The 24,386-nt window shown below is 42.9% G+C and overlaps 2 protein-coding genes across 6 annotated transcripts; one reads left to right on the forward strand and one right to left on the reverse strand.

The window, feature by feature from the left end:
• Positions 1-4,976: 4,976 nt before the first annotated feature.
• Positions 4,977-10,395, forward strand: PGRMC1 (progesterone receptor membrane component 1). Its single transcript, XM_021548497.4, has 3 exons — positions 4,977-5,355; positions 7,188-7,343; positions 8,447-10,395. Exons 1-3 carry the CDS (start codon positions 5,034-5,036, stop codon positions 8,545-8,547), a joined length of 579 nt encoding a protein of 192 aa, XP_021404172.1. The 5' UTR covers positions 4,977-5,033; the 3' UTR covers positions 8,548-10,395.
• A 2,117-nt stretch (positions 10,396-12,512) lies between these two features.
• LOC110480505 (A-kinase anchor protein 17B-like) lies at positions 12,513-23,544 on the reverse strand. Of its 5 annotated transcripts, none has more exons than XM_077786520.2 (5): positions 23,481-23,544; positions 17,203-17,439; positions 16,251-16,377; positions 14,871-15,035; positions 12,513-14,341 (listed from the first exon to the last, which is right to left on the reverse strand). In XM_077786520.2, exons 2-5 carry the CDS (start codon positions 17,290-17,292, stop codon positions 14,205-14,207), a joined length of 519 nt encoding a protein of 172 aa, XP_077642646.1. In that variant the 5' UTR covers positions 17,293-17,439; positions 23,481-23,544; the 3' UTR covers positions 12,513-14,204. The 5 variants fall into 5 exon arrangements, with proteins under 5 accessions (XP_077642646.1, XP_077642645.1, XP_085427005.1 ...); XM_077786519.2 differs by having other exon boundaries at positions 16,218-16,377; XM_085570879.1 differs by having other exon boundaries at positions 15,371-16,377.
• Between the last annotated feature and the right edge of the window lie 842 nt (positions 23,545-24,386).

Below are 24,386 nucleotides of genomic sequence, written 5' to 3' on the forward strand. Positions count from 1 at the left end.
GGTATCTAACCTCAACCTTCCCCGACTCAGCTTCATGTGATGGTAGCGACAGGTTTTGGGGCTCAGCTCCTGAGACACGATGTCTCAGGGAAAACATTCAGCTTGGCCTAAGTCAGCACTCAGCACATTACCTGCAGGGCTCAAGGCACAGCGAGAGGCATCCCCTCAGCAACATGATTCAGGTGACATTGTTCAGGCTGTGGGATGGCTTTGAGGGTCTGAAAAAAATTCCCATTGAGGGCATTGTATAACTAGAAATGGATCATGCTTCCTTAGCCTGTTGAAAACTGGATTCTACTGGATCACTATGTAGTGTCTTCGTTTGTGTCAAATCAAGTTCAGTGACTGAAACGATCTCAGCTAAATAAACTGAGATGAGAATCCATCCATCTTGTTGCATTTCTGCAACAAAAACATTGCAAGGTTACACCTGGGAAAATAGCAGAATTTATGGATAACTTCCACCTTCTAACATTTGAATCTATCAATGTTGAATTTTATTATCAATTCCCAGTGAAACAGACTGACCTGCTCTGTTGCAAAACTGGCATTGCATCACATTGGCAGAGAAATAACCAGCCCTCCTTCAGGGATGCAGTGACACGAGTGAAAACAGCTCATGTATTCCAAAATGCAAAGTGAATGTCTCCAGTGTAAATAAAAATATCTCCTTGTGAACAACATGTGTACATGCCATGAATAGCATTCCCACATCCAACACTAATGGAGCAGAGATAACATTTCCTAATCCCTCTAACAGTGCTACTGGTTTGACCTGATCTGGGCATGCACCAATTTTCCTTCACATCATCCAGTTACTTCTGATATATAAAATCCTTCTGGCTCATTAGACCTGGAAGGAAATCCAAGTTGTTTTCAGGAAGTCAGGGATTTCATTTACTCTTTCAGTGTCAATGAGTGTGCTTCCTAGGGATACTAAGACTCTTACATTGCAAGAATCACATGTGGATTTATGTTTTCTTTTTTCTTTGCCTCTTCCAGAAGTATCTGCAGCTTGTGCAGATTGGTTTTGATACCTGCTGCCTTTCAAAAATGGGAGCCAATACTGATAATTCACACCTGGATTTTCATCTATAGTTAAAAGACACCTCTAAAACTTCCTAGTGTAGTTGCTGTACCTACTGCTGTACATACAAGCAAGCTTTCTTGTCACAGTGACTGTCAGCCCTGTTCCACATGACTGAACTGAAACCTATAGTCCTGGAAGGAGGGAAGATGAAGCCAGTGAGGGAAAGATTTTAGTTGCAAGTTCACTACAGGTTATTTCTAAGGAAAGCAATTCCCCAGCACAAACAGCCTGTCTTTCCAATACTCCTCTCAGATAACATTTTCTAAAACTTGGTAAAAAATCCCATCTGGAGCCGCTTTATGCTGCAGATGTTTACAGATTTATCTCCAGGAATGACAGGATCTTGATAGCCTTCAGCATAGTGTCTTCTTCACATTCCACGATCCTTTCTCCTTGCACATTACTGGATGAAGAGTATAGCTAGAAAATTAGAAGATGCAACTGAAAAAAGAAACTGAAATGTGATGGAGATGGAAATAAAAACTAATAAAAAAAAAAAAGCAAGCCCCGCAAGAAGATGGTCTGTGCTTTTGATCTGAGGACTAGGTGTAATTCAGGGCATTCTTGGGTCAGGTGCCTGTTTCACACCTGGAACGGACCCACTTCATATAAGAAGGCCATTGGACAACAAGGCAAAAATCTTCTCTCTTTGGCTACATGGTACCACAAGCTGTTTGCAATGCAATCCTACAACACCTTGCTGAAGTCTCAAATTCTCAAATAGGAGCTAATAATCAGACTTCAATCTGGGCGGCAAAGATCTAATTTGCCAGTGGTGTTACTCATCACCAGTTCTCAGTAACTTAAAAGACTGAGATACTTTCTCTCAACTTTGGAAACCCTGGCTCCTTGCAGGTCAAATAAAATCAGCAGTAGTTCCAGGTGACCAGCACTTCTGGGAATCACAAGTAATACAAATGAGGCATTAGCATCTAAGCAAACTTGTAGCCTTAGCTTAAATTAAAATAATTAATCAGGTAAGTCAGAGAAAGGAATTCCTGAGAAGGGCTTCCACAGGAACAATGAGAGAACATGAGGCCCAAAACCACATGGTAACAATAGAATCATGGGGAACCCAGGCAAAGCACACTTTGTTTAGAATCATTAAATTTGCTCTAAAAGATGCATTAAATCTACCAGACAAGATACAAAGGGGAAATAGTGCAGTAGGAAGAATGATGAGGTGTAACAGAGCTAATTTTTCTTCATCTCTAACAGATCAATGCTGCTTATTAAAAAATAAGAGTAAGAGTACTTTAAAACTGGCAGAACTATCCTGACTTGCAAGGACATGAAAATTGTCCGAGTTCCAGGGTTTTCTTCAATTAATAAGAAGAGAGTATTATACTAGAACACTGTGTTGGAGGCTATCAACCCATCTCATAGATGCAAGCAGAATAGTTTAAAGGAGAAAGCTATTATTGTCTACAGAATGGGGAGGAAAACCTGTGTGGGAGCACAGCTAATGCCAGTGGTGTTTAACTAGACCTGGGGCCAACTCCTCTCTGACTAGAACCTGTTTAAAGGAATTGCCAAGTAGGCTTGCTAGAAGGAAATGTGTAACAAAAGGTTCATGAATTTAGGTATTTCCAACTGATGTATTATAATTTTATTCATACCCTTTTATCTCTAAATATCTGTTCTTATTTTTTGCTTAAGATGCACTCTAAGGTATATGAATATTTTTTTATAAAGAGCTGAAAAGTTGGGCCACTGTAACTTCCAGTACCAGTGCTCGCATGGCAAATTACTTGAGATTCTATCGATCTTGGCAAGGTTTCCTGGCCCTTCTTAATCTAAGAATGAACTGTTCTTGAATAGTTTCTCTTGGATATTAGGCATAAACAGAGCTTCTTTTCCCTGTCTTAGCATCTGGTTCAAGGCCAAATTCATGGTTGGGGTTGTTTTGGAGTCTTGGGGTTTTTTCCTCGCTGTTGAAAAAAATATAAAATATCCCTCCACATTTCTGCTGTTTTTTTTCTACATCTATTCTTCTACAACATAATATCAACACAATGAAGTTTAATAGTGTCATGTCTCCACTGAGCAGAATTAACTAGGTAATACAGTTTGAATAATTCTGAAGTTTCAGAGATTTCTCTAGTATCTGAAATAGGGTCAAAATGCAGAGCTATTTTATTAACAAGTACAAATCTCAGCTGGAAGCAAAGTCAGTGCATACATGACAGGAGAGATCCAAGTTCCAGTACTGATCCATAAAACAAGGAGCTTCCCAAAGGAGACAGCAGGTGGAACCAAACACCCTCCCTTGCTAGAGCCAACGTGTCTAAACATCTTAGCACTCAAAGTCATATCTGCATTGACCCAAAGAGTTAAAAATATTCCTAACACTGAGGATTAGAAAGTAAACACAATGTAGTTCTTGCAGTTTTCTGTAACTACATGTCCCAGGGCTAGGTCAGTAAAAGCTGCCTGTTTCCCCTGAAGCAGCAGGATGAACCATCTGCCAAGCTATCATGTGAGATCAGGTTAACGCTTGGACTTGGTGATCTCAGTGATCTTTTCCAACCTTAGCGATTCTGTGATCAAGGCTGGTACACTGCATTTCTCCTCTACGCGTACCCTGAGGTACTGACTCGTGTAGAGAGAATGACGATACTCTGGCAGGGCATTTGTTTGTGTTCTTTTTGAAGGACACAATTTGCAAAGGCAACTACTCAGGCCCAAAGCATCACTTTGCGCATTCTCACACTTGATACTGAGGAGCAGAAGTCACCAATTGTATTGTACCTGTATTTGGGACTCCATTTGCTGCACCATATGAACACCACACCAAGTAGATACATCCAAGTTAGTATTTCCTTCAGCTTAAGTTTTAATTCACCGAAGCCTCCACTGAGAAGAAACATGAATACAGAGCTCTGTGGCAGGACAATTTTTTATTTTCATGTTATATTAGTACATCGTGGTCGCTGCTTCTGTGGTTTTGTGGGGCCTGGAGGTAATACCTGAATGAAAAAAACCCAGAAATTTGGTAATTTCTTCCCTCTTCTTCTGTTTGGTTTGACAACATTTCTAGAGCACTTGGAAAAGTCAGTGCCTTGCCAAGAAAGAGAAGATGTGCACTAGCACAGGTGGAGCGAGTGTAGGGAATCCCAGAACGGGTCAGGCTGGAAGGGACCACAGTGGGTCACCGGGTCCAGCCTCCCTGCCCAGGTCAGCCCGAGGCACAGGAATGCATCCAGACGCTTCTGGAATCTCGACAGTGAGGGACACTCCCCGAACTCTCAGGACAATCAGTTCCATTGTGTAGTCACTGCACGGTTAAGTTCTTCCTCATGTTCAGGTGGAACTTCCAGCGCATCAGTTTCTGCCCGCTGCGTCTTGTCTCAGCGCTTGGCACCGCGGAGCTGAGCCTGGCTCCGCCTCCATCCCGCAGGGCGGTTCGCACGGCCCATGGCGGCAGCCCTGACACGGGTCCAACGCCATCCCGAGGTTATTTTTCCCGGAATTTCTGTGGAACCGAGTGCCGCCGCGGCGGGCCCGGCTCGGCCCGGCCCGGCCCGGCCCGGAGAGCCGCGGGCACGGCCGGTGCCGCACCGCCCCCTAGCGCCGGCGGCCGCCGCGGAGCGCCGAGCCCGCCCCGGCCCCGGGCCCGGCCCGGCGCCCGGCCCGCCCCGGCCCCGGCCCTGCCCTCGGCCCGCCCCGGCCCTGCCCTCGGCCCGCCCCGGCCCTGCCCTCGGCCCGCCCCGGCCCCAGCCCCAGCCCCAGCCCCGGCCCTGCCCTCGGCCCGCCCCGGCCCCGGGCCCGGCCCTGCCCTCGGCCCGCCCCGGCCCCAGCCCCAGCCCCGGCCCGCCCCGGCCCTCGGCCCGCCCCGGCCCTGCCCTCGGCCCTGCCCTCGGCCCTCGGCCCGCCCCGCCGCGCCGGCCGCGCTCCGTGCTGCGCGCTCCGAGCCCGCGGAGCCGCCGCGCAGTCCGGCGCCATGGCCCGCGAGGAGGTGGCGGTGGCCGGCGAGGAGGCGGCGGCGGGCGAGGGCGGCGGGCTGCTGCTGGAGATCGTGGGCTCCCCGCTCAACCTGAGCCTGCTGGGCCTCTGCCTCTTCCTGCTCTACCAGATCCTGCGGGGCGAGCGGCCCGCCGCACCCGCGGGCGACGCGGACCCGCCGCCGCTGCCCAAGATGAAGCGCCGCGACTTCACGCTGGAGCAGCTCCGGCCCTTCGACGGCGTCAGCGACCCGCGCATCCTCATGGCCGTCAACGGCAAAGTCTTCGACGTGACCCGCGCCAGGAAGTTCTACGGGCCCGGTGAGGGCGGCGGCTGCGAGCCGGGCCCAGCGCGGGCGCTCCGCCCGGGGCCGCCGGCGGGGAGCGCGGGGTGGGTCGGGGCGGTGCTGCCGGGAGCGGGGGTTCCCTCGCGGGGATCACGGCCTGACCCCGGCCCGGCCCGGTCCCGGTGCGAGGTTTGGGAGGTTTGGGAGGGCGCGGCTGCTCGCCGGGCCGGCTGCGCGCCCCTGCAGCGCTGGCGGGCTGTGCCGGCGAGCCGCGGGCAGGGTGGCGGCTGCCGCCCGGCCTCCAGAGCCGGGCCCCGTGCTGTGGGAACTCCGGCTTTGCCGGTTTACGTTGTTTCATTATTCTCGGTGTTTTCCCACGAATGGCAGGCTACACGTACCATAAGAGGTTGGGCGGCTTTGTCAGCCTGGGTTACCTTTGCCTGATGGCAGGCAGCACAAGCGAAGCATTCTCTCAGTATTGCCATTGCGTTCCATTTTAGTGGGTATCACTCTATTGCATAATATTTATACTAAATACTTGGCAATTTAGATTAAAACAGCGTTCTACCAGGAGCATAGTTCAAACGTGCAAAGATTGAATAACATATGCTTGTAGAGCAGCCAGGGATGAGGTGGATAGGACTGTGAAAGAGTGAAGAGGTGAAAGAGTTTTATCACCTCCACGAGGTCATGGGGTTTTATTTTTATCAGAGACTGCCTGTTAAACGGCTCACTGAGGCTTGCTCATTTATACCAGGATCTGCCTGGCATAACCACTCTTGAGCTGTCCAGACAGCCTGGTAGCTGCAGTAGCAAGCTGCCAGTGATACTTAAGAGACGAGGAGAAAAATGCAGGAGACACCATGTTTTTGGAAACATTATCAGTTACTACTTTTGGGCCAAACATAGACAAGACCGTCACTGGATGAAGCCAGGCTGTAACTTTGCATTCTGCAGCAGTCAGGATGATAAGTACAGCGAGTTCAATGTGCAGTTCTGTATTTGCACAACCCAAAACCCACTTGACATAAGGTCCAGGCTTTAGATGCTTCCTTCCTTGATGGCAATAAAAGCTGCCTGTTGCATCTGATTTGGTAATTGCCGAATGGTTCACCACAATGTCTGGCTAGTTTGATTTTCAATTTAATGGAAAAGTAAGATTCTTTTGATTAATTTAGGAAAAAGCACACTCTGGAAGTTGGCATGTGCTCTACAAAAATCAGAGTTCACATCTAACTTCTTTAAGCTCTTTTTAGAAGAACTTTGAATGTCTAGTTGAACATGTAATATCTCGATTTTTGGATTGTCATGCAAGCAAGTTAATCATTAATTAAGTTTAGCAAGAGTTTATCTTGATGTTTCTTATCTGCTGTGAGTTGAATTTTTTGATCATTTGAGTTCATCTTGGGTTTTGTTTTAATAGATGTTTCCTCCAACTTGATAGTTTCTAGTAGCTCTACTGTGTTTTCTGTCAAGACATCCTTTCATCTCAAGTTGGGAGTATCCATTAGAAAACTTCCATTTCACCTCAGACATAGAAATCCTTCCTCTGTTCCTTATTCTAAGGATGTGCATCCCAGTCTGTATGCTTATCCTTATCCTTATATGTACCATGCATCGTTGTGTGGTTCATTGTCCTGATGTTTCAGCAAACCTCAGTCATTATTTTGTTTCTTGTCCTCTTCCTCTGTTTTCTCTTATTACCAATTAGAATAAAAACTTTAAAGCATTTCAGAAATTTGAGGCACTGATGTATGGCTCAGGGTAGAAACTCATCATCTCTTTTAGTTTGGGGACTGTGATCTATGAAGATAACGTAGCTTCCATTACCTCTGCAATAATGCTGCTTATGTTTTTATTGTAAAGAGGGCCCATATGGGATTTTTGCTGGAAGAGATGCATCCCGAGGTCTTGCCACTTTCTGCCTGGATAAGGAGGCACTGAGGGATACGTATGACGACCTCTCTGATCTCAACGCTACACAGCAAGAGACCTTGAGGGACTGGGAGTCACAATTCACATGTAAGCAATTTTAAACCTATTTACAAAGAAGCAGTTAACTGGTAATAGGGGAAGCAATAGTTAAAAGGCTGTAGCCAGCTGGGACAAAAATGATGAAATTGCATACACCAATAACTAGTATAGCGGAAATAAATTGTGTTTTATTTTTAAATCTAGTGTTGAAAGATTTACTATAACCAACTACAATGGAGTTTTCTCCACATGTCTTTAGAAATCTCAGTCCTGACCTGATGTGCCCCTACTATTTTGGCCCTCTTCCTGTTTTAATTAAGACTGTTAATCATGCCACACTGAATAGCTGTTTTATTATGCTAACAAGCTTATACCAGAAACCAGAACTATGCTATCAAATATATGACTTGAACTAATGTTAAACCTCCCTTTACAAGTGTTGAACATCAGGACTGACAGTGAAATACACTGTCTTTATTACTGTGTTCCTACTTAATATGTCAAATAGTTGCTTTAAATTGTTGTAACAACGTTGCTAATCTGACACACCTGTAATCAGGGGGTTCTTTTGCTTTGTTGAAGTTGACAGGCAACATAGTATAGCTCTCAGTCCTTACATGTCTTGGCATTTTTACATGCTCAAAAGGAGATATAAAATAAATCAGAGGCTTAATCATATAATCAGATAGCAGACCTACCTCTATCTTTGGGAGAAATTATCTCCCTTTTGTCCTATTGAATATTTGTAATACACATTACAAAAAATAAAACCCCTTCCAAGTTGTGTCCGTGTGTGCACATATGTGTGCATGTTTAATAGATGTAAATAGTCTAACAATGCCTTTGGTTTTAACGTTGACAAGAAAAATAATCTAATCCAGGATTCTATTTCTTTGGCTGTGTGAGTCCCTCAGTTTGTGTTTATTCATCTTTTGGTTTAGGCAATAAAATGAGAGTCACCTTCACGTTACTCTTACCAACAGTATTAGTAGCTGATTTTAGCTTTTCTCCTTTCCCCCAGTGTTTGGAACAAGTTGCTCAGAGCTGTTTTATTGAAATATAGCTATCCTGTTCATTCAGAAAACAGAAGAGTTTAAAAAGGTGTCTCTTTATAACCAGAAAAATTATTGTTTGTTTTTTTTCCCCCCCAGTTAAGTATCATCATGTTGGTAAGCTGCTGAAGGAGGGGGAGGAACCCACTGTGTACTCTGATGAAGACGAAAAAGATGCCCAGGATGGAAAGAAAGAGTAGATACTGCAGTGAGGAACAATCTGTTTTTGAAACTTCAAGGATCATTTGTAACATTCCACTTCTGTTTCACAAGGTGCAACAGCAGCCAGGCTTACAAAAGGTCCAGAGGTACAGTCAATGGTTTCTTTTCAAATATTTCCTTTTCAAATTCAGTGGGAAGCTTCTGAAGGTCTATTATGTCTTCCTTTAAACCCACATAATAAGCAGTATGCATGACAAATGTCTGTGCAAAAATAAGCTGCAATTTTGGCAATAAAGGACTGTTTTTCTGCTATCACTGTTTAGTGCAAAGTAGGTCAAAATCAAGTTTTTCATTACCAATCTATAACTGTGGAGACAAGCACACGACTCACTTCACATATGCAACACAAACACCACTAAATCTTCTTTTGTGTTAGCTTCTGCAGGATCTGGCCCCTGGGTTGTAATTCCTTCAGAAAAGGGACTATATTTTGTTTGTCCACAAAGCATCATACTCATTTGTTGTGCAGTGTAATTCATTATTATCTAAGATAATTTGGCTTTCAAGATATTGCATTAACAACTTACAGATGAAACACTGCTTTTGAAAAAGATTAAGAATGTTTGAGAGGTTAAATCACTTTTAAGTATTTAATAAAGACTGATGAATGCTTGATGTATTCAACATACATAATTCTGCATAGACTAATATTCTCTGTTCACTTTTAAAGCACATCTAACAGAAGTTTAGATAATGAGTAGAACTAGGCATCCCTAAAGGTACATCATGGAGTGTGACTTGTTCATTTGTTCATTTGATTTTCTTCTTAGAAAAAAGCACTCTTATGAATGTTAATGGAATTATATTAAACATGGGAGATCAGCTGCTCTTGATTCCTAGGCCTGAAAAACAAAAAGTTGCTGGTATGGCATGATTAACAAGTGCTCTTGTACATGCACCTTTACCTAGTAGAGAAGCATTACTGGTCAACATAACATACATAAGCTTCCTGTACAAAATAAAACAGTGTAAGCTGTTTCTGCATGGAGGCCTTTGTTGGTTTGGAATGTTGCCATTAAAAGAAATGACACAATCTCATGCATAACCAGCAATGCTATACCTGTGGACTTGACCTTTGAGTTGCTTTTTACTTATTTGCTCTCTTGGCTTACCTCTATGCTTAATTACTAGGCTTTTTTCTAAGTGACCTGCCTCCTACCTGAGAGGGCTGGGTAAATGGATATGACCAAGGAAAAATGTAAATGTTCATCGTCCAAAACACTTCTGTAAGACTTTCTTATAAATTCCAAGATAACTAATGATCTGCTGATCACTTGTAAACTTGTTTCTTGTCCAGGTGATTCGGCTAGTGCAGAATATCCAGGGTGCCTGTCTGGTGTAGTGCCCTCTGTTTTATTTCTCTGACTCGGCTGTCTGGTTGTTTCAATTTGGCAACATGTCCAAAATGATGAACTGAGTTCTGAGTGGGAAGGTGTAAGCTAGGCAAAAGCGTTTGGAAGTAGAGTGTGTTGCAGAACAGCAGCTTTCATAAACAAGTTGACACAACATATTAAAGTGCCTGAGACCATCTGTGGTGAGAGCAACTGACTCTCCCTCAGTCCCAACACTGTCCTGGGATTTTCTTTTGGTTGCACTGGGCCTTCCAATGAAAAGCAAGGTTGTTTGAGCCAGAGTTGTGTAAAGTGGTACTGTATGAACTACCTGGCGAAGGTCTAGAGACTCACATAGACCTTGTCATGACCTTTGTGTTGCTGTTTTATTTTTAGAGACATTTATACTCTTTGCAAACTACTACTAATGGTTTACCTCAAATTGGAAATGTGCTTTTATTTGTTTAAGGCAGAAAATAAAATACTCTTGCATAATGGTGGAGATTGTTTTTATTTACTGCAACCAAATATTATATATTATATCCCCTAATGTTTCAAAATTTATATTGTCTTTCTCTGATCTGTTACATTATCCAATGCATAGATTGAGTAAAATATGTTCTAAGGGAATGCTTGTAAATGCAGTTTGCTACTAAAAGTTTAACAGAATATTAAATAGAGAACATGCTCTATTGCAAAAACAGGGTTAGGCAGAAAAAAAAACCCAAGTAATTGTTAGTACTGCGCAAAAGCTGGAGTTTTGGAAGGCTGTAACCTATCCTTACCAGACCCAATCCCTTGACTCTAAAGTTACTCCATAGCATTTTCCAAGGAACTGAACACTCTTTGAAGGATTAATCTGTACATCAGAACATTATGCATCACAAAGAAAAATAGTAACAAAATGATGCTAACACAAGACAAAGCTCATTGTTAATACTTCTTGGGGAGGAGGTATGACACTTTGTTAAGACTGTTACTTTTTCAAGGAAAACAGAATTTCTTGTGAAAGAAGAAGCATGTCACAAAAGCTGCTCACAAAGCAGCAGGCATGGGTTTTATTTCCTTCTAAAGTGCTGAAGAAAATGGATGGGTTTTAGCTTCTTTTTTAGTCTGTTCATTACAACTTGAACCCTTCCTTCAACAGTGACTGGCAGCATTGACTGTGCAAAAGAATCATGCCAGGCAGCTTACCAAGCTGTACATTAACCAGGCAGGTCATGATGACCAATTAAATGTAGAGAATATCACTAATCTCCCTCGTCTGACATGTCCTACACCTGTCACAAAGATCTTCTCCAGGACAAATCAAAACAATTGAGTCATACCTTATTTTCAACTATACTGTTAACTGCTTTGTAAAATTCAGATATTCTTTCACCTGGACTTCACCTGCCTGTAATCACCTTTATTAGCTCTTACTTCCTGCTGTTTCAGTTAAACAAAAAAAAGTTCAGTATTGAATGCTTCTGTTGAAAATTGCATAAGGGGTTTTATGAAAGGTGAGGCTTTCTATGCATTGCTTGGAAACCCTGGATTAAGAAGAAAGGGCTTTATATAATAATTGCTGTATTGTATTTCAGGCAGATAGACTGATTTAATAATGGGCTTTGAGTACTTCTGCTTTAAAACCAACCTGTAGGATTTTGACTTCAGTATTCAGCACAAGGTACAACTCACAGCTCACATATTTTCAGTAACAAAGCATTGTTCAGTCCACTTCTCTTCATACCAGCTCTATGAGGAGGCATTTTCACTAGTTCTGTACAGAAAATTAGATGTGATAGCAAGATCTGCAGTCTCAGGTCCCAACTTCATACATGTCAGAGTAAAAAGTGTTTCTGTAAAAAACACCCAGCCTCTTGAAACAGCAGCTGGGCACAATAGCATACATCAGGTTCAAACTGAGAAGTTACGAAATTATGCCAGAAATGTTCTACATTTCCATTGATTAACTATATAAATACAGCTTTTCATCTAATAAATGTTTTAATTCCCAAAACATTCGGTAACTTTCATACGTGGGATGTGACATATCTATAACAACTAAAATCCAATCTACAAAGCCATGCATTTTAAAAGTTTTAAAGCAATCAGTTACATGTATCTTTAAAGATTAGCCTTCAGGATAATAAGATCGTATTAAGCAGTCCAGTATATGAAAAGGAGGGGCTCCTATTAAATGTGCTGACAGGAAAAAGAAATCCTTCCCTGTGAGCGTGGTGAGGCTGTGGCAGAGGCTGCCACAAGAAACTGGATGCCCCATCCCTGGAAGTGTTCAAGGCCAGGTTGGACACTGCTGGAGCAGGTGGAAGGTGCCCATGCCCTTGGCATGGGGGGTGGAACAAGATGATTTTTAAGGTCCTGATCCAAACCATTCTATGATTTTGTGAAAAGCAAAATTATTATTTAAACACCTGAAGTCAGGTTCTAAACAATGACAAATAGGAAACACAGAAGTTCACTTTCAATATGAAGATTACAATGATGTCTCATATTTTAAAGTGCATGCATATTTTATTAACTAACGATGTTTTACATGGAATGAGGACTTGGGAGATAAAGCAAATCCTCTATCAATTTCAGTCAATACAGGTGAACGCATGAAGCAATTACAGAAATGGAGTATTTATTTGTTACTGTTTATTGTGACAACATGTTGATAAAATACTGGAAATTTACACTGAAGGAAAGCTTTAGTTCCTTCTCCCCCAGATCAACAAAAAGAAATATTTCCTCACCTGTTACCAAAAGGCCTGTCTCATGGGAAATGGGTACTCATGGACACAAAGCTGTATAGACTGACAGAGGGGGAAATTTTTTTACTTTAATCTGCAAATATTGCATAGAGAAAAAACACCCTTGGTATGTCACATCAGTGCAACTGAAAACATTTTACACGGTCACCAAATACAATAGTCCCTCTTCATTATAACTGTATAAAATACTAAAGGGGAGTTTGAGAGGGGCATAAATGTTCTTCAAAATAGTCAGAAAATATTTCTGTCAAGAAAATAACATTTTTTAGATAAAAGTAATAGATTAACAGTACTTTGAGTAGCAAGCATTTGTCATTCATGACCCTGAAAAGGCACTCAACGTCTGGACATATGAACAGAAAGACTGATAAAATCTAGCTTAGAAGCCTAGAGGAATCACCAGTATTGAAGACTGGGGGAAAACCTATTACCACAAACAATTACAAATATTCTTTTTTATAACTATTTATTAGAGCAAAAGTTACAAACATGAGTAAGATCTTATCTAATGACGGCAACATTTTCACATTAACTTCGTCTACTGACATGTAATAAATAAAGCATAATAAAATGAAAGCTGTAATAATCAGTGTATTGAACTTCAAACTCTGTACCTTGCTAAGGGACTTCGTCCAAAAGCAATTGTGGCTGTCTTCTAGATACAGCCAGATGACTAAATATGGATATCATTCAAGCTCCTAGACTGCATTTTCCCATTTTTATCTACATGCAGCACAACTCGGACAACATTTCACAATTCCTCTGGAAAGCATTTGTAGGCAAACTCATACTAAACAGCTACCTCACTATATGTGCCTTCACAATCTTGTGAACTGTCAACCTGCATTTACATGGGGACCGTCAGCAGGCTGAGATGCACTGCCCTTTCATTATCTGACACTCAGAGCTTTGCTTAGACAACCATTCAGACTCCTGGAAGCACTACACTGAGCATAAGTTCAGTGAAATCCTCCCAAAAGCCAGCGAGTTTTCAGAAACACCTCTAGAATTGTGAATAGAAACCAAGGAATCTTCTAGTGTGAGTTTTACAGAAGATGGGACTTTTTTCACATTTGGAAATCTAATACTTATCAAAAATGAGTATAAATGTCCCCCACACCTTCCAGTCCCATCAATATAACAATCTGATAGAGGAGGCATGTCATATGCTTGCTCTAACACTGACAATTAGGTTTTTTCACAATTACTCATTATTAGTAAATACTGTCATTTTCATGATTCTCTGCATTTAAAGTGTAATGCTCCAAGATCTTGGTCTGTGCCCTTTCAAGTTCTTTAGCCACTAGTCCATGAAAGTTTATTCTGGCTCTGGGGAAAGTTTTGGTCCTGTTATCCAAAAGGCAAACACAGATTCTGCTTCTGTGCCTCACTACACCAGTTAGATATTCTAACCAAAGGAATTACATAAGCAAAAAAAAAGAAAAATTAAAAACCAACCCAGTAGTTCATATACCTTTTAATGACCAAAGGGCTTTCCTCTCCCACTTCTTTATAAAAACTTCAGAGCTATAATACAGTAGCTGTTCAGCATCCTCTTCTGGGCTCTCCTCCACAGACAGTATCTGAGAAGGGGTTTGTCTGAATTATTTCAAGAGGAAATAGAGGGCATCCTCTGACATCTGTATCCATCTGTCTTCTCAACATTAGTTTCCTCTCATCTCCTGTAGATAAAGAGAAAGTGACTTGAAATGGGTTTGTCAGGCTGTAAGGATATCCACCAACGAACTGGAAGCACAGTAAATTGTAAAAAAGGCTGTAAGAACAGCCAGTAGCAATCCTGTATGAACATCAGATGTATTTTTTTAGCAACGTAAAAGTTTACTCACCTGAGACAGTACTTCTCACACAGCTGTGCCACACATCAAATTGTCTATCAGTGTTCTAGTTGTCTACAGCATGTTGTTACCATATATGTTGTTAACAGAATAACCACCATCTGCTAGTGCCAGGACAGATACTGTGCTACCCAGTTAAGTATACAAATATTACTCTTGAGGTGCAGCTGTGTGTTTCAGAGCTAAACTGAACAAACCCTTAATTGCAGAGAAGTTGCACTGTTGTTTTTTTTTTTTATACCATGCTTATGCCTTTTAAAATAAAAAACCATTCATCACTGTAAGAACTGTGGCAATCTTACCTGCCACAGACCTGTCAAATTCAATCCCCTTAGATGTGCTGTCCCTCTCTCACCTCTCCTCTGGTGGGTCTCCTGAAGGGGCGAGCCTTCATGAGGGGTAACATCTGGTGCTGCCATAGAGATGTGATGTGTCTTGAATTTCACTTTTTTGTGCAACATTTTCTTACATTTTCTCTGTATCTTTCTGAGCGACTCCAGCTGCATGCAACTGTCCGTCTCTGAAAAGCCACATTCATCAGATAAAAGATTAGAAGACAGTTTTTTTCGCTTTTTCTTCATTTTATGATCATTTTTCTCCTTTTCCCTGGATTGTCTCTCACTTTTCTTTCCTTCATATCTTAATTTACTACTAGACCTCTTGCATGACTTTTTAAGTTTACGTTCACACTGCTTTGCCAAGCCCTCATGGACAGAATTAGAACAGGATTTACATTGGCTGATTTCCTTCTCTTGACCTTCCAGAGCTACATTTTTATGGTAAATCAGTAATTTTCTTTCCCCAGCTCTTGCAGACAAGCAACCTTTATTACAACTGCTGTAAATTTCTTCATACCTTCTTTCTGCTCTCTTCACTGAGCCGCCACATGCCTCTCTAAGGTACTCAGAATCACTGATCTCTTCCAACAAATCCTTTAATCTGCAAGCAGATCTACATGTTCCATATGGTACAGTGCCTTCATCTCTACCATCTTCTTTGAATTCCTCCTTATGAGTAACAGTAGTGCACTCCAAAGAATGATTCAGTCCAGCACATGGTAAGTTATCAACAGCAAGTGAGTAATTCCTCTGCACCTGCAGCTTTTTTGCAAGCTTGCCCCCATGGACCTTGCTTTCCAACACTTTGTCTGTTGACTCAAGTTCCCCAAGAGTGATCACCAGCCTAAAATTACTATCACTACTACGATTTCTCTTGTGGAGGTTTTGTACAGGACTCAATTCTCTGAAGTGCTGACCATGTTTATTACTCAAGCTGGTGCTAAACCCACTACCATCATCAGACACCACTCGCTTCCACCGGGACTTGTTCGCAGTGGTTTTTGGCTCTAAGCAAACGCGTGCATAGTGTGGTGTCTGATAGTAGTTTAATAAATAATGGATGAATTCATCAGTCTCATAAACCTTTTGCTTTCTGCAATCATCTTCCTCAGGCAATGTCTGTGTGTGAACTACATCCAGTGGCGGGCGGTGCCTTCCACGGAGAGGTTGGATGACCCTGCCGTCCTGGGTAACTGTGATCAGCAAAGGCCCGCAGCCTTCGGTGGAGGAGTTGCCCACATCTCTGCCAGGCAGTCCGTCAGAGCTCGGGGCTGGAGAGGGATCATTTAAAATTGTCCTGACTAAGGGACAAGCAGGTGCATGGAAGTTACTCACATCTCCTTCCTCACAGCATAAACCACTACCTTTTTGGGTTAACGGGCACTTAAACTCCTTACGTTTCAGCTCTTTGTGCGTACGATAAAGGGAGTTAATCAGCTCCTGCTGTATGTCTTTAAATGCTGTTTCAGAAAATGAATTGTCCTTCTTTACACCCAGTGAAGGATCCGCTTTTTGACTTGCCAACTGCGAAATCAAGAAAATAGAAATATATTTAACATACCATGTTCGTAATTAAGAAGGCTATGTCAGATGTAATGGGGCCCTAAAATTCAGGCTGAATGGCAAGGATGGCCTCTGACTTCAACTCATAGTAAATTACAGTCCCTTAGAAATCTTTTGCATTAAGGACTGAGAAAAATACACATTTGTTAAAAGCTGCAAGCAAATTTTTCTTTGCAAATAGTGGAGACAAAGTCATATTGGAAATTAAAACCACCGTTTTCATTTGAAACCTTTTTTGCCCAAAGCACTAAATTAAAGCTGCTAGCATTAATCTGTGTGCAAAACACTCAAATTTTTATCACTTCTCTGCTGACTTTCTCAAGATATTATCTGAATCAAACTGAAATAAGCCTGCTAATGAGAGCTGGCCAAGAAAAGTAAGAGGCTATTAGAAATCCAACGGGTATAATCTTTGCCAATTTAGTTCAGTCACTTGTAGACCTGAGACCAAAACAAGCAGAGAGAGCATCACTTATGTTCCTTGCTTGCAATACTGGATCAAGTCTAATAGAGCTAAAACAGCCTTTCCAGCCCTATTTTTCACTCAGTAAAGACAAGGTCTTGAAAAGCACAAAGGCAAAGTTTCTGGATGAAAATGCACTATGTTTGCTCTCAGGGCAAGACTGAGAGCAGATTGTCCCATGACACAGACCTCAGACCTTCTCAGTGTTCAGTCAGCCCCAGAGCAATCTTCTGAATAGCATCAAGATATCAAATGTCTGGTATATTATTCAAGCTCTAATAGATATCCTTAAAAGTTTAAAATACGTTTTAAAAGAGTCTTACTTTCACACGATTTAACAGCACTGTAAGCAGTCTGACAGACTCCACTCTTCTCTGAGCTAGCAGGGATTTCCTTTCTTCCCATTCAGGCATATTCTCTGGCCACTGCTGTTCTTCAGCCGGTACCTTCTGCTGCTTTGGGGGATGTTCCTCATCTCCATCTATCTGCCTCTCTTCTCTCCTCTTGCGCTTAGCTTTCCTTTTTCTCTCTTGAACTTCTTTTCATCACCACGTCTTTTTCTAGGTAATTATCAATATGGGACAATTTAGATGACACTTGTTGTACATTGTGCGTCCTGGGGAATTGGGTGTAAGTCTTTGAAGCACTAATAATAAGCAGTCATCAAGAATCACATTTGGCTAACAGGGAATGTTGTTTGCTTAAATAACATCTTTTAAAAAAACATAAATTACACACACCCAACTGATCCCCACAGTTAGAAAGTGGTCTCTTCAAACTGTCTGTACTCTTGGGTTTCCTTTAGAAGCACCGCCAAGACAACAGCATCACATGACTGTTTGTCCCCAAGGACACAACTAGAGACTAATCATTTGGATCCAATTCTTAAATTAACAAATCTCCCCTACAGATTAGCATGAGGGTTCCATTTAAGAGGTATTACAAGAGTAATTCAGGGGTTATCAGTGAGCAAGGCTTACCCAGAGCCAAGGCTTTTTCTGCTCCACACCCACCCCACCAGTGAGGAGGCTGGGGACGAACAAGGAAATGGGAGAGGACACAGCCAGGACAGCTGATCCCAACTGACCCAAAGGATATCCCAGACCATATGGCCTCATGCTCAGCAATAAAGCTAGAGGAGGAGGAGGAAGGGGGGGCATTTGGAGGGATGGTTTTTGTCTTCCCAAGTCACTTATGTGGGGTGGAGCCCTGCTGTCCTGGGGATGCAGAATACCTGCCTGCCCTGAGGAAGTGGGGAATGAATTCCTTGGTTTGCTTCTCTTGTAGCCTTTGCTTTACCTATGAAACTGTCTCGATCTCAACCTTCAGTTTTCTCACTTTTACTTTTGTGATTCTCCTCCCATCCCAATGGGGAGAGGGGGAGGGAGCGAGCAGCTGTTGTAGGACTTAATTACCAGCTGGGGTTAAACCTCAACAGGCTATCACCACTTTTTGGAAACTTTGGAAGTAGCTCTACCATATAATCAATATGACACATCACAAAAACCTTCAGAAAATTCGAGGAACAGTGTTCACACAAATGAGTGTTTAAAACCAGTTTTTAAATAAGTGTTTGAATAAGGAAGAATTAGCAATGCAAGCATAGCAGTGCTTTTAGAGACCTAGTATTAGATTCATTATGCTCTGCATTCTAAGTGTCTGTTTTTTCAAGAAGGTGCATAACATGATTGATTACTAATGACAGTTTAGGATGCCATCCAAACACATTATCTAAAGATTTAAAACTTCAATATACTACTATTACTCATGTGCAAATTTAAGAACACTGCACTAAAGATATCACCATTAAAATGGGTAAAGACAGAAAAGTATTCATTTCATAGCTTTGGACTATCCATTCAACTGGAAGGTACTGAGAAATGTACATCACATTAATTTTATTTCAGGGCATAAGGACAATACAAAAAGCCCACATGCAGAACCTTAAGGAAACAATCCTCAGAACAAATTTGAGAGTAACAGCTCTTTGATTTCACTGTAGGCCCACAGAATCACAGAATAATCCAATCTGAAAGGGACCTTGGCATATCTCCAATTCAACGTTTCTCATAATCCAGACCCTGCATGGGATGCCTTAAATGCAGAATTTTCAAAGTGGTTTTCTTTCCTATATATAAAGTAACAACTACATAGTATTGTTTCAGTTTCTTCAACTCCCGTTTCCTCCAAGCCTGGATTTTTACACAGCCAGTCTGCCTGTATTTTACTTGGTATGATGAAGTGTAACAACTCTCAAGAAAATGGGACATTCTCTAAAAATATACTCTCACCTTTCAACCCACTCTCTTTTTTTCCCTCTTTTTCAAACATGTTCCTGTTCTTGCAGCTTTAGTCTTTCCAGGCCTCTCTGTCTTATGGTTCCTTCACTAAAAATGTCTGGCTTGTTTTAAAAGCCACCTGTTGCAGAAGAGGCAGAATCAGACTTAGCAGCCCAGTTTGCTGTGTATTTATACAAACACTGACAACCTGCTGAGAAAATGAGAGACCTCAGGTGACACCAAAATACCACTACACTCCTGAGAATGCCTCTCTCTAACCTGACATGCCAGAACTTCTGAAGTTCATTCTGGGTTGTCAATCCAGCTCAAACAACCCTCTCTCAAATGTCTCTTCCTGCTGTGACATCAGGGCTCACAGTCTGCCATCATGCCTTTGAGCCAACTCATTCCTGGTAGGCTCTTCTGGGGACTCAAAATTCAGCATATTCAGCACAGCATTCCTAGTTGCATGAGTCATGCAGTTCTGCCAAAACTAGAGTTCACTGACTCTTAGAGCAACATATTTTGGATCAAATGCTTGTTTGCTTGCTTAAAAAATCATGGATTCTGTTGATGTGTGCTGCATTTCATCAGCTTCAAATGCCCAGATGTGAGCACATTAAAAGAAAACACTCAAGTAAGTTGCATCAAGGTCTGTCTCTCCAAAAGAAAAAAAAAAAAAAAAAAAAGGTAATAGGAAGCATTATTTCCAGCATTTCCAGCACAGAGGGATATTTCAGGGTCACAGTTTAGAAATTACCAGCTGGGATTAAAAAATGAAATAGGATACTCCCTAATAAGTGCTTATAGAGGTAAATCAATAGGCTGCTGAAATTAAGCTTACAGGTTGCACATCTTGTTTTATAATGCCACACTAGGCATTATAAAAATCCACTTCAATGGATTCATCTCTCAACATACTTAAAGAAAAAGGTACAGAGAAGAGAACAGGTACCCTTCCCAGGCCAATAATCACCAGACAGCTGTTACACCTACTTCATATTTAACAACAAGAAACTAAGTATCTTTCAGAGTCTCATCGGTTCCTGAGAACATCTCACAGTTTCAGTGCCAACTACACTGAAAATATTGGCAACCTTTAGTTTACCAGAGAAATTTTTCAGGAAATCAAAAGAGTATAATGCTGGGTTTTGATTAAAGGGGATAAGTTCAGATACCTGAACTCCATATATCAGTACACCTACATCTTGTACAAACAGGATAGTCACAAAAGGATTTTTTTCCCCCTCACATGCTTAATTGTACAAAAAGTTTACAGAGACGCTTCCACTGGTTATCAAGGACTCTTCAGGCCTAAATCCAAGGAAAAAAAACAGAAGTTGGCAAACCACCATCTGTGCCAATTTCTTCCACAAAATCTCAGCACCTAGTTACAAGTAAAGCTTAGTGTATTTTAATGCTGTCCATATGCTATATTTTTCTTTATTTTATAGACATCATTTTAACATAAATACAAACTAAATGAAATGGAGAAAAAAAAAAGATACATATACAAAGAGAACTGCAAGAGTGCCACATAAAAGCTTCCACTGAAGGAACATGACAAAAAAGTTTGTAAGATGGTTTTCACAGGTTATAAATGATACTGTTATTACTTGAAAAATGCCTGTTTTCTTTCAACATGGGAATGTACAAGGGAAGCACAGAAACTGTTTGATAAAAGAGGGTGACTACACTTTATGGAGAATGACAAAGAAAAAACCCACATATGTACTGGAGAAAAAGCTGGTGCCATTAATATAAAATAACCAGGAATCTCTGGAAGCAGCAGCTACAGCACAGACTGCAGCACTGAATCGCTCCTCTTAGGGAACTGCAGCCAAATGCACTCAGAATTAATTTTAACTTTGTCAGGCAAGGCTGAATCCCTCAGGATTAATCTCTGCACACAGCTGTGTATGTATAGAGACACACCTTCAGTGTCTCATTTAAGCAAAACAGATACACAAAGCACTTTCTACAAGACTGAAGCAATGAGTAATCTCTAGAGTCCTTTCCACCCACTGTGCATTAAAATAAAGAGCTTCCTAAAGCTTTCCACCAAGTTAGTTCCAACCAAACTTCTGCCACCCCATTAAGATTTGTTGTGCAACAGGTTAAAACACCCAGGACTCTGTTGTTACAGCCTGTAGAGATGTGAATGTCAAGCCTGCAGACCACCTGGTGTACACAAAATCTTGCTCTGTTTTGCAAGTACATCTTCTATTGAACCAACTGATATATTATCCTGCTCTTGTAAATCTTCTTTCACTTATACCCTTACACCATCACAGCTGCAACCATCTTCCTACTACTGCAATAAATCACCTAAAAGCCCTAAATTTTCTTCATAGAGCTGAGTAAACTACAGTGTTTTGTTAGTGCACACCATTACCCTTGCTCTTCCCCACTTGTGCTCATAGCCAGGAGCTCTTCAAGCATCATATATTTATTTCTCTCTACATAACTGTGAACAAGGCATAGAATTATTTACTGGCTGATGCACTGAATTGCTGCTCAGCAGCATGGCCTTTTGGAATCAACCCTGGCCTATCAATAAGCCACTACCTTAACTGCTGCAACTGACAAATTACAAGGAATTTGACTTTCAACCCCTTTTCCAAATTATTATTTCCTTTTGGCCACTCTGCCATGGTGAAAACAATTGGAACACATCTGCCCTTGCACTAGGATTTACTACAATAACTGAAGGCTGAACTGTCCTTATCTTACAACACCCTAAATTGTGTCACCTAAGTTCATACTTTAAAACAAACTTACACTTCTGGGAAAAATAAACAACCTGGCAATATCTAACCTGAAACACTCACATAGTCCATACGAGCAACATGCAAGTACTGGGAATAATTGTTCCAAAGGCACCCCTCACATTTGCTCACTGTACTGCTAGCTCAAACAACTCTTACCATCCCGAGTTTTCCAGTTGGTCACTCATGCCAGGCCCTGGGCCATCACAGCCATTTTAGAGACCATACCATCAACCAGGTCAGGATAAAAGGTTCTTTTAAAGAGAAAAAAAAACCCATATTTTCCTAGGTTACTTCCCATGCTCTCATGGACAGTGTAACCCTCAAGAAATCCCACCAGCAGAGGTGAAGGCAAGCTCAAGGCAGAGGAAATATTTTAATTCTGCAGAGTGAGTATGTAGGAGCACTATAAGCTAATGCAATGTGGCAACTGTATGTACTGATCCCCAGCAGCAGAGTTTATCATGCAGGGGAAAAAAGCTGGAGTTGTTTAGCCTGGAGAAGAAGATACTCAGAGAGACCTTATGTTTCTCTACAATCACCTGAAAGGAGGCTGGATCCAGGTGGGTGCTGGTCACCTCTCCCAGGTAATGAGAGAGGAAATGGCCTCACATTACATCAGAGGAGGTTTAGGTTGGATATTAGGAAAAACTTTTCCAGTGAAATGGTGATCAGGCATTGGAAGAGGCTGGAAACGTGATCCCTGGAAGCCTACAAATGGTTTGTGGCTATGGCATTTGGAGACATCGTTTAGCAGTAAACATGGTAAATGTTACTGGTTAGACTCTGTGACCTTAGAGGGCTTTTCCAACCCCAGTGATTCTATGACAAGCACTTACCAGACACTAGGAGAAGTATAAAGAAGAGCTTTAAACTGATTTTTAACAAATGAGTTTTTCCAGCCTGCTCTATGCAAAATTAACTGAAGTGCCGCTGCTCTCACGAACACTGCAATAACGGAGCGCTTTGAAGCGAACACTCCCAGCACCGGTGTGCTCCCCGCTGTCTGAGGCGAGGATGACACACACACACACACAAGCACACACACACCGCCAGCCCCAGCCCGGTGCATGCAGCCTCTGAAGGCCGCGGTCCCCGAGCTCCGGGGGCAGCCGGGCGGGCAGGGCCCGGCCCCGGCGGCTTCAGCGGGAGCCGCGGCACCGCGACCCCGCCCCGGCTGCCGGCCCGGCAGGTGCGGACCCAGCTCGGGCTGCCCGAGCCGGGCCGAGCCGAGCCGAGCCGGGCCGAGCCGGACCGAACCGAGCCGGGCCGGGCCGAGCCGGGCCGGGCCCAGCGCCCAGAGCCCCCGGGCCCAGACCCGCCGCGCCCTCCGCTCCCTCCGGGCTCCTCCGGCCCGGCCCGCCGCCCGCACAGCGCCGGAGCGGAGGCAGGCTCGGCCCGCCCGTCCCGGCAGCCCCGCGGGCTCGGGCGGCCCCAGCGGAGCCGCCCCGGCAGCCGCCACAACTTTCCCGGCGGAGCGGGCACCGCGGCCCGGCCCGGCTCGGCTCGGCTCGGTTCGGCTCGGCTCGGCTCGCCCCCCCCGGCCGCTCTTACCCGCGGCTCCGCGGCACCGCCGGCCCTTCGGCCGCCACCCGGGGCGGAGCGCGGCCGCGCCCCCGGGCCGCCCCCGGGCGCGGCTCCTGCGCTGCGCCCGCCTCGCCCGCCGCCGCAGCGCGGCCGCACGCCGGGCGGGCCGGGAGCGCCGCGGGTGCTCTCGAGGAGCGGTTCGCCAAGCGAGTGCCAGGAGGGGCCAGCGTGTGAAAAATGCGTGCTTTGTGATTGGCTTTTCGCAAATATTACAACGAATATTGGATGGGTAATGTTAGAAAGTCATGCTGTGTTAATTCTCTTAAGTGGTGTGTTAAATATATTTCTAGGTTATAACACAATATAAAATAGTAACTATGTATGTGGGGTTTTTTTAAAGAATGAGATACTCACTTTGAGATAACAGTCACAGAACACCTAAATCATCCAGAGAAGAGGAATTTATGGTTTTCTTATCAGAAGAAGCTAAATTCTTCAGGCCTTGTTCAGACTCGAAGACACTATGGGGATTGAAAGAAGCAGTTGACATATACCAGACAGGATTTCTTGTTTTAAACAGAATCTATGCATAACCATGAAGTATGTATGAATATGCAACAGTTTATGGTTTTTAAGGGTTAATCCTTTGTTCACAAAACATGTTTTTGGCAGCTTAGTGCCCAAAAACATCCAGACGTCCGTAATTCCTTGCTTTTTATTATCTTGTAATTGTCCTAACTCTAAATTTATATTACTCTAATTGTATTACTATTTTTATAATCATTTTATTATTATTAAACTTTTTAAAATTCTAAAAACAAGTGATTGGCATTTTCACACAGTGGCTCCTCTTCCTGCCCGGTCCTTCACCCGTGACCTGCACGGCCACTCTCGGCTGCAGCCGCCTGCTGCCAGCATCTTCATCCTGTGGTC

The sequence above is a fragment of the Lonchura striata genome, chromosome 4A (genome assembly GCF_050655825.1).
Source record: "Lonchura striata isolate lonStrDom1 chromosome 4A, ASM5065582v1, whole genome shotgun sequence".
Taxonomy (NCBI): Eukaryota; Metazoa; Chordata; class Aves; order Passeriformes; family Estrildidae; genus Lonchura; species Lonchura striata.

Excerpts from the sequence above, each read along its gene's own strand:
- LOC110480505 (XM_085570878.1), bottom strand. The coding sequence starts at position 17,292 with ATGCCTGAATGGGAAGAAAGGAAATCCCTGCTAGCTCAGAGAAGAGTG. Across the intron at positions 16,378-17,202 it reads TGCTGTTAAATCGTGTGAAA|TTGGCAAGTCAAAAAGCGGA; the intron begins GTAAGACTCTTT and ends TTGATTTCGCAG. Across the intron at positions 14,342-14,870 it reads GGAGACCCACCAGAGGAGAG|GAGATGAGAGGAAACTAATG; the intron begins GTGAGAGAGGGA and ends CTTTATCTACAG.
- PGRMC1 (XM_021548497.4), top strand. The coding sequence starts at position 5,034 with ATGGCCCGCGAGGAGGTGGCGGTGGCCGGCGAGGAGGCGGCGGCGGGC. Across the intron at positions 5,356-7,187 it reads CAGGAAGTTCTACGGGCCCG|AGGGCCCATATGGGATTTTT; the intron begins GTGAGGGCGGCG and ends TTTATTGTAAAG. Across the intron at positions 7,344-8,446 it reads CTGGGAGTCACAATTCACAT|TTAAGTATCATCATGTTGGT; the intron begins GTAAGCAATTTT and ends TTTCCCCCCCAG.